We start from the raw sequence: 13556 nt of genomic DNA, 5'->3' as shown, positions 1-13556 counted from the left end.
ATATTTCCCTATTGTAGTTATAGCGTTATAATAATAATTACTTAAAACTTCGTCAAAAAATATTCCAGTAAAAATACCTTTTCATTAAACGCACCATACTTAATTTTTACTATCAATAATCTCCTCGAACTCAATTAAATACTCTCCATCACAAAACAAACTCCTGCAATAACAGGCATCAGAATTATTTCAACTTCGATGGAACAATATTCACAATATTTATATAGTTCCACAAACAACCCCACATAAATGTCGAAAAAGAGCGAAGTTCATTGTTTCAACTGGTCATCATCGTTCCACCGTGTTGAATATCACGTTACACAACGTGTTTGCCAATCACGCACGCGGATATATTTAATCTGGCCGGGTTTCATGTTTGCGTAGCCACTCCATGATCGCTAGGAACATGTAATTAAATTATCCATCGTTGTTTATTTCCACTGTTTTCTGAGAAAACAAACACGCGCTGATTTCGCCGGTGTTGACGACAAACGAATCGTCAGTGATGTTACAACAGGTCTGTGCATTCATTTGATGCGCGTATTGGGGCTTTCCCCACTCAATCTCCGTTGTTATAACGTGTTAGTTATATACATCATGTCTTGATGCATCAAAATACTACATAACCTATGAAGAATACGTCCCTTCTATATTGGTATTGATATCTTAGCTCGTTTTCAATGTTAAGTCAATCTGTCTGGTCGGTAAGGTTTGGTCAGCGCTGCTAGAACTGATGGAGTATAGCAATCAGATGAAAACACAGTGAGTTGTTGGTTCAGGTTATCGGGCTGTTAAGCAGCGCTCACGCGTGAAACGCGTAGTCGTCAAATTAATACTATATCACTTGGAAATTATAGGCGTTATTTATCATGCTAGATTGCAATTTATTTTAATAGCTAGTCAATATATAACGAATAATAAGTATGTATCACTTGGAAATTGTAGCATTTATTTCTGTTTATCAAAAAACGTATGAGTTATCAAGCTAGGTTGTAATCTATGTTATTTACAAGTCAATACACAATGAATAATGAGTATCTTTTCACTGCGACACTCAATTTAATACTAGAACTGCCGGTGACAAGTTAGGTATCAATCCTTTCATTGACATTTCCTCTGGATTGATTCATAATCAATAAATTACTTTCAAAAGCTTTTGGGGTTCAAATTCATTTAAAACTTCAGACTACATTGTCGTATTTCTATTAAATTAAGATATAACGTTAAAGTATATTATAATTAAAATATAAATTAATTAAGGCTAACTAAATGTGATTATGTCAAACTTTACCATAATAGTAAACACGATAACTTTTATTATCACGTGAAAACATATTAATGTCACTCGCCCACGCGCATGCGCGTTACGCGTATACGGGATCCACCGTCGATCCAAGGAATTCTGTTCCATGGTAAACGCCGGAGGAGACCGGTAGTACTCTACTTGATATCCCAGGGGCACGGGGGCGTGCACCTTTAGACGCACCACATCCGCGTAGACGGTGTTCTCTCTCTGGCGTGCACCGCACCGCAGAACGGTGCAAAAAGGGAGGGAACAATGGGGATCCCATGGGAATGTATCCGCCGGTGCATCCCCTAATTAAGATTGGCCTTGTTTTAAGCAGCCCGGTAAATGATTCGCCGATCCCCTCGAGAAGAGCCGATACATCGGTTCGCGTACCAACTACATACGATCGACGAGTATACAGAAGAGTTCGTGACGTAATCCACCATTCTTTTTCTTCTTGCACTTCTCCCCACTCTTTCACCATCAACCCCTACTCCCTCCCCCTAACCTATCCGTTTTGTTGCGTAATCTTTCTGGAACGTTAAATTCTTGAAAGCACCGGTTGAAAGCCGGATTATTCCCTTCTCCGCTTCACCATCGTCTCTCTTATATTCTGGCTCTTTCTCCACAGTTTTCTTCTTCCTCCTCTTTCTTTTTTCACTCTATCGACCTCTGGTCTCGTTACGCGGGAAACGTTTTTAACCGTTCGACCGCGACAATGGGAACGACGGAGGATCACGTGTCGTTATGGTTTATGGCAGTGGTTCTTAACCTGTCATCCGCGAAACATCTCCGGTGTGCTGCGAATTCCTCACACGCGGAACTAGTCATTTTTCGAATAAGGAATAATTATTTACGTTTTTATTTATTTATAATTAGACTGTGGATTTTTATGCGTTTATGAGATACTTGACGGTACAGCGCATATAATATGCAAAAGTATATAAAATATTTAAGGTAGAATATTTATTATGATATTTAAACATGAAACATTTGTATTTACGTTCCATTCCTTTAGTTATGCTCATAAAGATATAAAAATGCATAAAATCTGCAGTCTATTTATAATAAATCACTTCTCTCCAAATTTGAAGCTTATTGATGAGCAGTTGATGAATGTTTTAGACATACACGTTTGAGGCGCATTACGGATCTACGTGTTGATTTTAGTCATGGGGATCCGCGACAACGAAAAATTATTTAATGATCCGTGGTACACAAAGGATTAAGAACCGCTGGTTTATGCCGTAGAAAAGACGTGTAGGAAGTTGAAAGACGAGAGACAGGGGAAATGTTCGTGGAATGAGGGAATGTAACGAGTAACGCTGGTGAGAGGTTATCGATTATCGAGCGCAACTTACGATTCGTTAGGCTCGCGTGTGCTGCCTTGAGAAGGAGTGGGGAGGATTTAGCGAAGACGCACCGTGCTTGTGAAGTGGGAGGGGATGCGTTGCGTTCCGTGTGGATCTAATAAACGCGAGCAAATTGGTAGCTGATGGGGCATAGCAAAGAGGGATGGCCAAGTGTTTCATTTTTGAAGCAATGGAATTCTTTGCGCTGCGACTTCTTTTTGGGATTTTCAACGCGTTGATTCCTCAAATATGTATCGTGCATCACGTTGTACTTTTCACAGCAGGTAACGTATTAAAGGTTATTCGTAGAAATTAGAACACGGTATAATGTGTCGATTACGTATGAACGTATTAACGTATTTATTGTGCAATTTTGTATATATATACATTTACTTGGAAAAATTTTCACATAACCTACATAAAGGCAATATTAGTCTGTTCCAAGATGAATGAACGTCGATGATCTTGACTTCTAGCATGACTCTGAGGAAACATTTTTTTCATCATCAATAAATGTATTGCACACGTCCTGGAACTATATAAACTTCTCCTAGTCACTATTTTTTATCTTCAACAGCAATAAAGGTAATTTAGATATTCGATTTGAGCGAGACGTGCTTTATATTTTGTTGTTATTTTTATGTTCAGAGGTAGGATCACATTAGTTATTACTATGTTTCGCGGATAAATCTATCGCCACCGTTCTGAGCCGAAAAAACCTTTATTGCACGCGCTTACAGACTAGGGAAAAAGGGGAAACAAAAAAGTATCTAGAACTATCGATCGAATCTATTGATTGGTTCTAGAACAATCTTCTAGTTACTGCCTTTTGTAACTAGCGCATCCGCATGTAGAGGGCGAGCACGAACTCACGTTGCTATTTCAACATATTTAATGCAAGATTTTATCTAACGTAAAAAGGTAGTCGTTGTAAAAAGACAAATATCATGGCAAAGATAGGAGAGGGTATCGAATGCAATATCTATAACTCTCTCGGCCTACTCTTTCGCGGTTAATCTTGTGCGGAGCTACTGCGCGCGTTCCGTTTAAAAGCTTTAATCTTGTTAGAGCTAATTCCTCCGCCTATATCTTGTTAGATTCTACGTGCTCAAACTATCAAGCTGACTTGTTTTCCTTTTGAAAGAAAATTAGCTGACCGGAAATCGAACGACGAGCCCGCGATATCCGGAATGTTTTACCCGCTGAAACACGTTGAAGTCACTCGCTGAATTCCTCGTAACTCGCCTTCTCTGCTTTATACATAGACATGTACGTAGAACGATCTTTGAATGTTACCTTTGCAAATTTGAATTTCATGGGCCGATATTGTACGTTCGATTTTGTTCAATTATTTTGCAATTGCAAATTTCCTGCAGCAGTTTATTTTTTTAATTTCCAGCACAAAAACCGAAATTAATAAGAAAGAAAAGTAGAAATTAAAATTAAAAATTCAACACATTCTCTGTTCGATAGATTTGTTCAACCATTTTGCAATTGCAAATTTCCTGCAGCAGTTTATTTTTTTAATTTCCAGCACAAAAACCGAAATTAATAAGAAAGAAAAGTAGAAATTAAAATTAAGAATTCAACACATTCTCTGTTCGATAGATTTGTTCAATTATTTTGCAATTGCAAACTTCCTGCTGCAGTTTATTTTTTAAATTTCCAGCACAAAAATTGAAATTAAAAAGACAGAAAAGTAGAAGTTAAAATTAAGAATTTAATACATTCTCTGTTCGATAGATTTGTTCAATTATTTTGCAATTGCAAATTTCCTGTAGCAGTTTTTTTAATTTAATTTTTTTAATTTAATAAAAGACAGAAAAGTAGAAATTAAAATTAAAAATTCAATGCATTCTCTGTTCGATAGAAAGATTATAATTAATTTTCCTTTTCGAAGAAATAATCTAAATCATTCTACAATTTCAAGGTAATATAGTTTTTTTTACTAAATATTATCGCGACGAAAGGTGAAAAATGATGAAATGGAATTTTCATAGAAAAGGTACGAGGGAAGGAGAACAAGAGTTAAACGATAAGCTGCTCATATCCATGGTTAGGTGGAGATAAGTTTTATGACGTCCCCATTATTTCGAGAACCCTTTCCGTCGAAACATTGTAAGCAGACCCTCGGGACACCTATTCGGTGATAATTTTTATTGTCTCGAATGATTTATGTGCAACCCATTAGAGTACATGCTCTAGAAGCTTAACCTATCGATAGCTCTAGGTATGGTTAAAAAGAATAGAAGAATTCTTGTTCTATTCTTTTTCTCTTTTTCCCTTTTCTATTAGATTAGGTACGTCTGTTACAACGACGCATCTTTATACGAACATGAAACCTAATCCGTCGAGCGTTGTGATCTTTATTGTGATAGAACAAAATGGATCATACGTAATTCGATAAAATAATATAAAACGGAAAATGTGCATCCATTATTTCCTTCTAAAACGAAAGAAACTTTTCGGACGACCTAATATTTCGGCTATCAGGAATGTATCATCTTTCTTGTAATTTCTTGTAGGTATCATTCTTCTCTTTGTAGAGTGAAATATTAATACATACTAGAGATAGATTATAAATATTCATACAATTTTATACTTCTCTGGATACGATTAAAGAAGTGAAACTTAAATAAGAATTTCTTTCACCCTTTATATATTATAATAAATACTCAATTTTACATATATTCTGTACTTTTACATATTGCATATACCCTGTACATTTTTACATATTTAATTTGCATATTTAAATACATACACCTGAGTTATTTAATACATAAATATATAAGTCCTCGGTTTAACAATGAACATGTCTTTCAATCTTTAAGAATTCAAACAATAATTCTAAAAACAGTATTGACGGGCTCTTAAGGGATGAAAATTATTATCGCAAATTACTATTATTCATTACATTACATATATTGTATAACAATTCCTCAAATAATATTCTTTAAGGACCATTATCTCACGTACCAATGAATAACATATTAATAAAAAATCAAAAGAATCTTTTCAGTGGATAATAATTAACCACTGTGTATAATTATGCGTACATATATGTACGTATATACAAATACTATAAGAGAGCCGCTGTTCCTCTCACAACCGAAACTTTAGCTCGTCCTAATTAGTATCGATTACCGAACATCCCCCTTTTCTCTGCCAGCATTATACTTATGCAACGTTCCTCGTTCGTATCTCATTCTATCCAAAGTGGCCCCCTCGTGACTTTCACGGCGAAAAAAGGGGATGACCCCCGGGCCAAAACTCTGGCCGAAGGGTGACCATTAGATCGCGGCGGGAACATCGAGGTGAAGTTTCCTCTCGTTGAATGCGCACGAGCACCGTGCTCTATGTTCATAGAGGAATCACAATCCGTGTCTTTCCTTCCGGCTAATTAATCCTGATCGACGATGACACGTACAGCAGGAGATGGGATGAAATGATCGGGGGACGAAGCATTCAGAAAGTCGCAAAAGTTCCTGGTTCTATTACGTCTAGACGTTTTATAGAAGAATTAAATATGAAAGTAGAAGTTGTGCAGGAATTTTTCAGTTTGTCTTGAGGCAAGATTCATTAAAAAATATCCATTGATTAAGAAATTCTATATCGCTTTCGATTCTGTGGAAAAGTTTCATTTAAAGTAAAAGTACCAGATTTCTTTCAAGTTCCCCGGAAGTCTTCTTCGAAAGTTATATTTAAAATTTCCTTTGACAATCTTGAAAATACAGCTCAAGATATCGATAAGGAAAGATTCTATATTTTAATTCTATTCAAAGCTTTCTGTGAACGCTTCTGAAGCATCGCTTAATAAAAATGTCTCATTTGTTACGCTCAGAAATGCTCAAGATTGTCTGGATTGTTTTAAACAGCCCACCTGATCGTTAACGATACAAAATTTCACTTGTCTAGTTTACCTAGTTTAAGAAATGAACAAGGAGGAAATAACAGAAAGTAAAGAGGAACCATATTTCCCCTAATTCTTCCACGAATCTTTTTTAAAAATTCTTTAAATATTTAAGCTTAAAACATTAATTAAAAATCTCCTATATTCTTAAAACATACGTTCCAAGACATTAGAAAAACAAGGGATTCTGTATTCTAATTTCAGCCAAAAATTTTCTTTGCAGATTCTTCAAACACAATTTTATCTGAATATTCTTAAAACATACGTTCCAAGACATTGAAAAACAAGGGATTCTGTATTCTAATTTCACCCAAAAATTTTCTTTGCAGATTCTTGAAACACAATTTTATCTGAATATTCTTAAAACATACGTTCCAAGACATTGAAAAACAAGGGATTCTGTATTCTAATTTCAGCCAAAAATTTTCTTTGCAGATTCTTCAAACACAATTTTATCTGAATATTCTTAAAACATACGTTCCAAGACATTAGAAAACAAGGGATTCTGTATTCTAATTTCACCCAAAAATTTTCTTTGCAGATTCTTGAAACACAATTTTATCTGAATATTCTTAAAACATACGTTCCAAGACATTAGAAAAACAAGGGATTCTGTATTCTAATTTCACCCAAAAATTTTCTTTGCAGATTCTTCAAACACAATTTTATCTGAATATTCTTAAAACATACGTTCCAAGACATTGAAAAACAAGGGATTCTGTATTTTAATTTCACCCAAAAATTTTCTTTGCAGATTCTTCAAACACAATTTTATCTGAATATTCTTAAAACATACGTTCCAAGACATTGAAAAACAAGGGATTCTGTATTCTAATTTCACCCAAAAATTTTCTTTGCAGATTCTTGAAACACAATTTTATCTGAATATTCTTAAAACATACGTTCCAAGACATTAGAAAAACAAGGGATTCTGTATTCTAATTTCACCGAAAAATTTTCTTTGCAGATTCTTGAAACACTGCATCGCGTACTAAAACTAACTTGTATCCGAATTTCTATAAATACAAAATTGCATAATCCTGTGTAGTACTTGTTGTACACCATCGATAAAACGGCCAAAAGACACGCGGAAGCGTTGCCAAGCGCATTCCACGCGCGATTCACCAGATGCCACGAGAAATCTCAGAGGGCGATAAGGATAGTTTCGGTTTGAGGAAATGCAGATCAGAATTGTCGTTAGCCAAATAGAGCGAGCAAACGTAGAACCGTGGCACGGTCGTAAAACTGTAAGAGCCGCCCATGAGTATTTATCTACGTTCCTTTCTGGGGATTCGTAAACGGAACCACGGCAGCGAATCTTAGCCAGACAACCTGACGAACGGTCGACTTTTCGTCTGGTATCGTCGGTTTACGACCGCGTCGACGATAGATGTTGTCTGATCATCGTCGGTAGCGGTTCCAGTTCTCTTTGCGACGTCTTTTCGAATCTCCTCTTCGTGTTTCCTGCTCCTTCTGCTTGAAACGGATCCGATTACAGTTTTTCCGTCTAGCAGTAACAGCCTATCGAAGAGTGAGCTTGTTGTCTCTTTGAAGATGAAGTAGACGAGGTTGTTCGTCAGCGACGAGTGAAGGAGAGGGTTGTATAGGTACGGCGAGAGGAGCCGGGTTAGGTTATCGAACTGGTTCGAGTGGTGTAGAGTGTTTCTTCATGTAGGAATGGTTTCTAGAAGGCTGATTTTCTCGGAATTTTTAGAATAGGATTTTTAACCCCTCTATACATTCACGCTTGGAAGTTTGCTGCGTCTTTCGCTTTCTGGACGAAACTGAGATTTTTGTAGATTTTGCTGGAAAATAAGAATACTATAATTGTGGCTTCTATTTCTCATGAGATATGAATTTGGAATAGATGTTATTAGTTTCATTATTTGTTAAGTAGTATCTGGATTTTTTAGAAATTTTTCAGAAAGAGTTTTCAACAAAGCTTGTTGAAAGTTTGAATTTCTTGCTAAGTGCACTGATGTCTTAAGAATCTTCAACGGAATTAAATATTTCTTTGATAAAAAAAGAATTGATTAATACATTAAGAATTTGAAAGAAGGAATTTCCAACTGTTGATTGTAAGATGTCCAAAAAAATATAGTAAAAATGATATGTAAACGCAAAGCAAAAGTTGTCAATGAAAATATTGAAAGCATGAAATAAAAATTAAAATACCAAGCAGAACGGCTGATCTAAAACTTTTCTTTCATCACGCCATGCTAAAAATATTACATTCCCTATACTATACAATTTACGTTATATACATACACATCCAAACGTACGTACAGAAATATATAAAACCATCCACATAGAACCGATAATATCCGGTAGCTTACCGGTTAATGCTACGACAGAACGATGTATGTATTGTGGTCTTTTCGGCTGGATTTATCCTCCATTATAACGTCGGCGTGGAGTGTGTGTTCTCGACATAAATGGGCCCTATCGCTGTCACGTGGACAAAGCACGGGTCGACGTGCCCGTGACGGCAACGCGATACCTCCACCTAACAATAATCATAATAATCATAATCATAATCATAATCATAATAATCGGAATCATAATCGTGGCGCGGCTAAGGGTTTGCCGCCGCCGCCGATGATAAAGGCAAAACGCGGCATATACTCTCTGTACGAACAGAGAAAGATGTGAAAAGGGTGAGGTGAGTATAGTAGTGGTGGGACCTAGTGCACGTTCACGCGGCTTCCTCCTTCCTTTCCTCTTCCATAGGCTTGCTTCCCTTTACCTCCTCCCCTTTGAATGGGGAGCAGCCCTCCCGCCGCCCCGGATACATCATCGGATCTGAATATGGATTTCTTTCTTTCCGACCGCCGCTTTGTCGAATTATTATTCTCCCTCCTCCTATATGTACTTACCTTAACCCCACCTCCATCCTTTCTTTGTACTCTGGGTGAATCACCTAATCTTGCGCACCTGAACAATTGATAATTTAGATTAGGTTGAGATTGATTACTTTATTTACAATTAGACTGCCAATTTTTATATAATTTTTATGCTTTTATGAACAGGACTAAAGAAATGAAACTTACATAGAAATTTGTTTCATCCAATAAAAATTGTAAAGAATACTTTGGACAGAGCATTGGATATTTTATTATTTTTCTAGATCATATACAGTCTGCAGATTTTTGTGCCTCTAAATTTAGTCTAAAAATCCGTAGTTTATCTGTAATGTACCTATTGGGAAATGGTATTGTAATTAATTGTGTTATAAGATTTGTTGTGTGGCTTTTTGAAGAGGTTAGGATGTAAAATATTATTGATGTTATTGTATTTACAGGAAAATTAAATGTGCAAAGATGTACAAAAGATATTCAATGTAAAGTATTTAGTGTAATATTCAGAGAGTGAAACAGATCTCCAATTAGCGTTCACTTCTGCTATTGAGATCAGAAAAACTTGAGTTTGCCTGAACGTTCATCATTTATTCATAGATAACCTCCATACAACAAATTTATTTTATGATATAGTATATAATATGTGTGCTGCACATCTATATATCATCAAAATTACCATGTTAATCCTCTTTCTGAAATGTAGACTGTAGACAATATAGACAAAACTAATAAAGAATGAAAAAATGAATGTCAGTATGTATGTATATAGTTCCAATTCAAACAAATTGCAAGTGCAGATTGCAGTCCATATATATGTTGCATTATAAGTTATAACACAATATAAGCAAACTTGTTTATTTTGTCTCATGTACCTCCTTTTCATATTTTCGTTTCATCTTTTCCAACATACCCTTACATGGTTTCAGTTCAATTGATTCACTCCGTTGATGGTAAAATCAGATTGCACCGTGATTGCAGCTCATACATGTTGCATCTAACCTATCTGTTATTCATACATGTTAATCTGTTTGCCTTGCCCTGTTCATTTTTCAATTATAGTTTCATTCTTTTCCATTACTTTTTTCCTTTGGTCGGTTCTTTATTCTCCAACCATCTCGAATATCCGTAGCTCACCGCGAGACCTTATCCCGAACAGAGTGTGCACTCGACTGTTGCATCCTTTTCTCCATTCGTTCACTTTGCCTCCTTCCCCACCGCTCGACGCTGGTTATCTAGCGCGACGGTGACATCCTGCGCGGTATCGTTTGCCCATGATTCCATTTCGAACGATTTGTCTGGGTAAACGGAGTCCTCTCGCGGGATCAAGTTTTTGCGGTTTTTTGATCGTCTTCAGCGGCCAACTGCGGTTGGTTGTGCGGAAAGGGATCCTTTTTAAACTTGTGGCTTTGTTTCTGTGGAATTCGATTAAACGGAATACGTGTTCGGTTTTGTCATTGATTTTTGATATTATTGTTTGTGACAACAATTGAGTTTTCTGCGAAATTTAGAAATGAAAATACTTAATAAAATTGTATCAAATTGTTATGCTAAATAATATACAATGAAAATTATTTAATGTTTTATAAAGTAACGACAACGTTTTCTGAATCTGGGAATTCGAGAAAAAAATTCCCTAGACCCTAAACTGATAACTTTTCAAATCTTTTATTTAATATATTATAAATTCCATGCATGGGCTTATACATTATAATCATAGTTGCACTAGAATTTCTTCTTTAAAATATTCCTTAAATTTTAGATCTTTGTTTCAGTATATTTTAAATTCTATGTATCAAGCTATGTAAATTACATCGTAACGTATACACTGCATCGTAAATTCGTCCCACGAATATATTCTAAGAATTCTTTAGATCGAGGATTCTTGCAAAATCTCTATCTACATTCCTACAACCATTTATGTATATATGTATATGTATTTATCTTCCTCCGTCTCTGGTCTATCTAACCTTGACCGCGTTAGTCGATGAACCGTCGATACCTTTTCCCCATAAGAACCGGCCACCCGAACCATATCGCCAACCGCCTATTGATTGCAATATTGCGCGACTAACACGTATTTAAGGGTAGCCGACCAACAAAATCTTCTATTTAACCATCGGCTTAGCCTTTTCATAAACATCGATACTTCAAATGACTGGGATGATCTTCTCGCCGATGATGCCAGTACACTATACGTACACATAGGACGCATCCTTCGTCCCTATAATTTCGGGTTTTATGATCTTTCGTAACATTCTATAACATACAATAGTACTTAGACTTTGGCTCACTCTATTTCAGATTTTGTTAAATAAAAATATTTATATCGATGACGATTATCGATAATTATGGTTACAGATATTTTTCCATTTCCAAAAACTTCAAATATTAAATAGCGTGATTTCGTTGTGGTGGTGGAAGGGTGGTGGGAAGAGGTCAGTGAAAGAGAGACCGTGGTCAAACAAATCCGAAATAGGTATGGAAGCTAGTCGAGGAGTTTGGCGCGCAAACAAATAAACGCTCCTACGCCGTTGCACCGGTCAGCCTCGTTAGATGACTCATGTGATTTCCGCGCTAGAGATTGAAATTGCTGGCGGAGGATACGGTGGTGATTAGAAAGAGGTTCCGTGGTGATGGTACGTGGTACTGGTTTTTTTGAGAGCATAAATTCTTATAGGGAATTAATATCAGCGGTAGGAAGAGATTCGAGAAATGCTGTGATTGTTTCATTCGAAATGGTGGTAGGAGGAAATTCGAGGAAGTTTGATTATGCTTAATCGACTTAGTATAATTTTTGGTGACTTAAAAGAGAAGGTGAACATTGCTAACGGATCAAAGATATGTATTTAGGAAATGTGGTTGCTTAATTTGAAACGAGTTTTTAAACATTCTACGAAGTTAAAATTCGTAAGGAAAGCAGGGAAATAGAATTGAGAAAAATAAAATTCAAATATTGACTGAATTTCTCAATAAATAAAATCATATTTCTTTTTATCTACAGTAAAAAATATCATTTTATATATTTGTAGCGGCACATGAGTCAGAGGACGATGCGAATCGAGAGCGACTCATGTTGTTTTGCCTCGGGACATTGACACCGTCTTAACGTACAAAACGTAACGATAAACAAACTCCGGACAAAACAATATCGCCGCTACGTGCAACCGTCAACCGAAGGTCGAATTTAAACTTTCCGGTACTCCCCAGACCAATATAAATAAACGAACACGATCTTTAAGACAATTAGTATCGAGCGAACGTAAGCGTTATCTAGCGTACGAGTATCGAACATTCTTATACCGAGTGACTTTAAGCGAACGACACTGTACTATATATTTAAAAATATTTTTAAATACATTTGACGGCACAACCATCAACTCGTCTCGTTATTATATTATTCTACTTAGCTCAAGAAACAAAAGAGGAAAAGATACGTGGCATTGCAAAAATATCAAAGATATGAATGTAAATATCAGTATGAAAAGTATGAGAGAAAGAGGTTAACTTAAATAAGAGATAAATTATCCCAAAGGATTAATAGCAACACTGACTTATCTTCCCTTTAGACCACATCTGTAATTCCGAGTAGCCAGGCGCTTCGGGAGTAATCGAGTTCGTGGGCAGATTAAAATCTTCTCAAACTCGCATTAAGGAAGCTCGAAGGCGCGTCCGCACGAGAATTGGTCACTCCCTCGGCGTGTGTCGTACGTGTAGAAGTTGACGCGACGACCCGTTCCCTTAAACGTTGCCCACGGGGTTGCAATCATCGTTCCCGGGCCCGGCCAAGGCCACACCCTCGATTCTCATTAAGATTTACCGCCTAAACGACCGCTACCTATGCTCCGAAGAGGGGCAACCTTTGAAAAATAATAGAAAATGACAGGACCACTTCTATTCTTTCTTTTTTTTCCTATATTTCCTGTTTTTTCTTCTTACGACGTCGACGCCGCGATTAACGAGAGGCGGATACACGGTTCCGAACTTCTAGACTCTTTTTTTTACTTTTATTTACTTTTTTTGTAACTAATCCTTCCTCTGCCGTTATTTCAGATTATATTAGATTGGTATATATAAAATCTAAAATTTATCTGTATTTTTTAAATTTATTTAAATTTGATACCGAAGTAAATACAAAGCTTTCTTATACG

The 13556-nt window shown here is 36.3% G+C and overlaps 1 protein-coding gene and 1 long non-coding RNA gene across 10 annotated transcripts in view; one reads left to right on the top strand and one right to left on the bottom strand.

Annotated features, from left to right (window-relative positions):
- LOC126919385 (protein Wnt-4-like) overlaps window positions 1–13556 on the top strand; it is a 78952-nt gene that overhangs the window by 43328 nt on the left and 22068 nt on the right. The window contains exon 1 of one of the 3 annotated variants that reach the window (XM_050728573.1): window positions 2730–2924. The exons of the other annotated variants lie outside the window; for them this stretch is intronic. Coding sequence (XP_050584530.1) covers window positions 2890–2924 — 35 coding nt within the window. The 5' untranslated portion in view covers window positions 2730–2889. Of the gene's footprint in view, window positions 1–2729; window positions 2925–13556 lie in introns of those variants that run through there. 3 annotated transcript variants of the gene reach the window in all.
- Window positions 5279–10847, bottom strand: LOC126919433 (uncharacterized). 7 transcript variants are annotated; one of them, XR_007711619.1, is made up of 5 exons: window positions 10319–10847; window positions 9601–9748; window positions 9235–9484; window positions 8887–9056; window positions 5279–8355 (listed from the first exon to the last, which is right to left on the bottom strand). It is a non-coding gene; the product is annotated as an uncharacterized LOC126919433 (long non-coding RNA). The 7 variants fall into 7 exon arrangements; XR_007711617.1 differs by having other exon boundaries at window positions 8887–9352; window positions 9427–9484; XR_007711618.1 differs by having other exon boundaries at window positions 9427–9484.

This window comes from Bombus affinis, chromosome 1, assembly GCF_024516045.1.
Source record: "Bombus affinis isolate iyBomAffi1 chromosome 1, iyBomAffi1.2, whole genome shotgun sequence".
Lineage (NCBI taxonomy): Eukaryota > Metazoa > Arthropoda > Insecta > Hymenoptera > Apidae > Bombus > Bombus affinis.
Note: the sequence above shows the minus strand (reverse complement) of the source record. Positions and strands in the feature narration are given on the sequence as shown.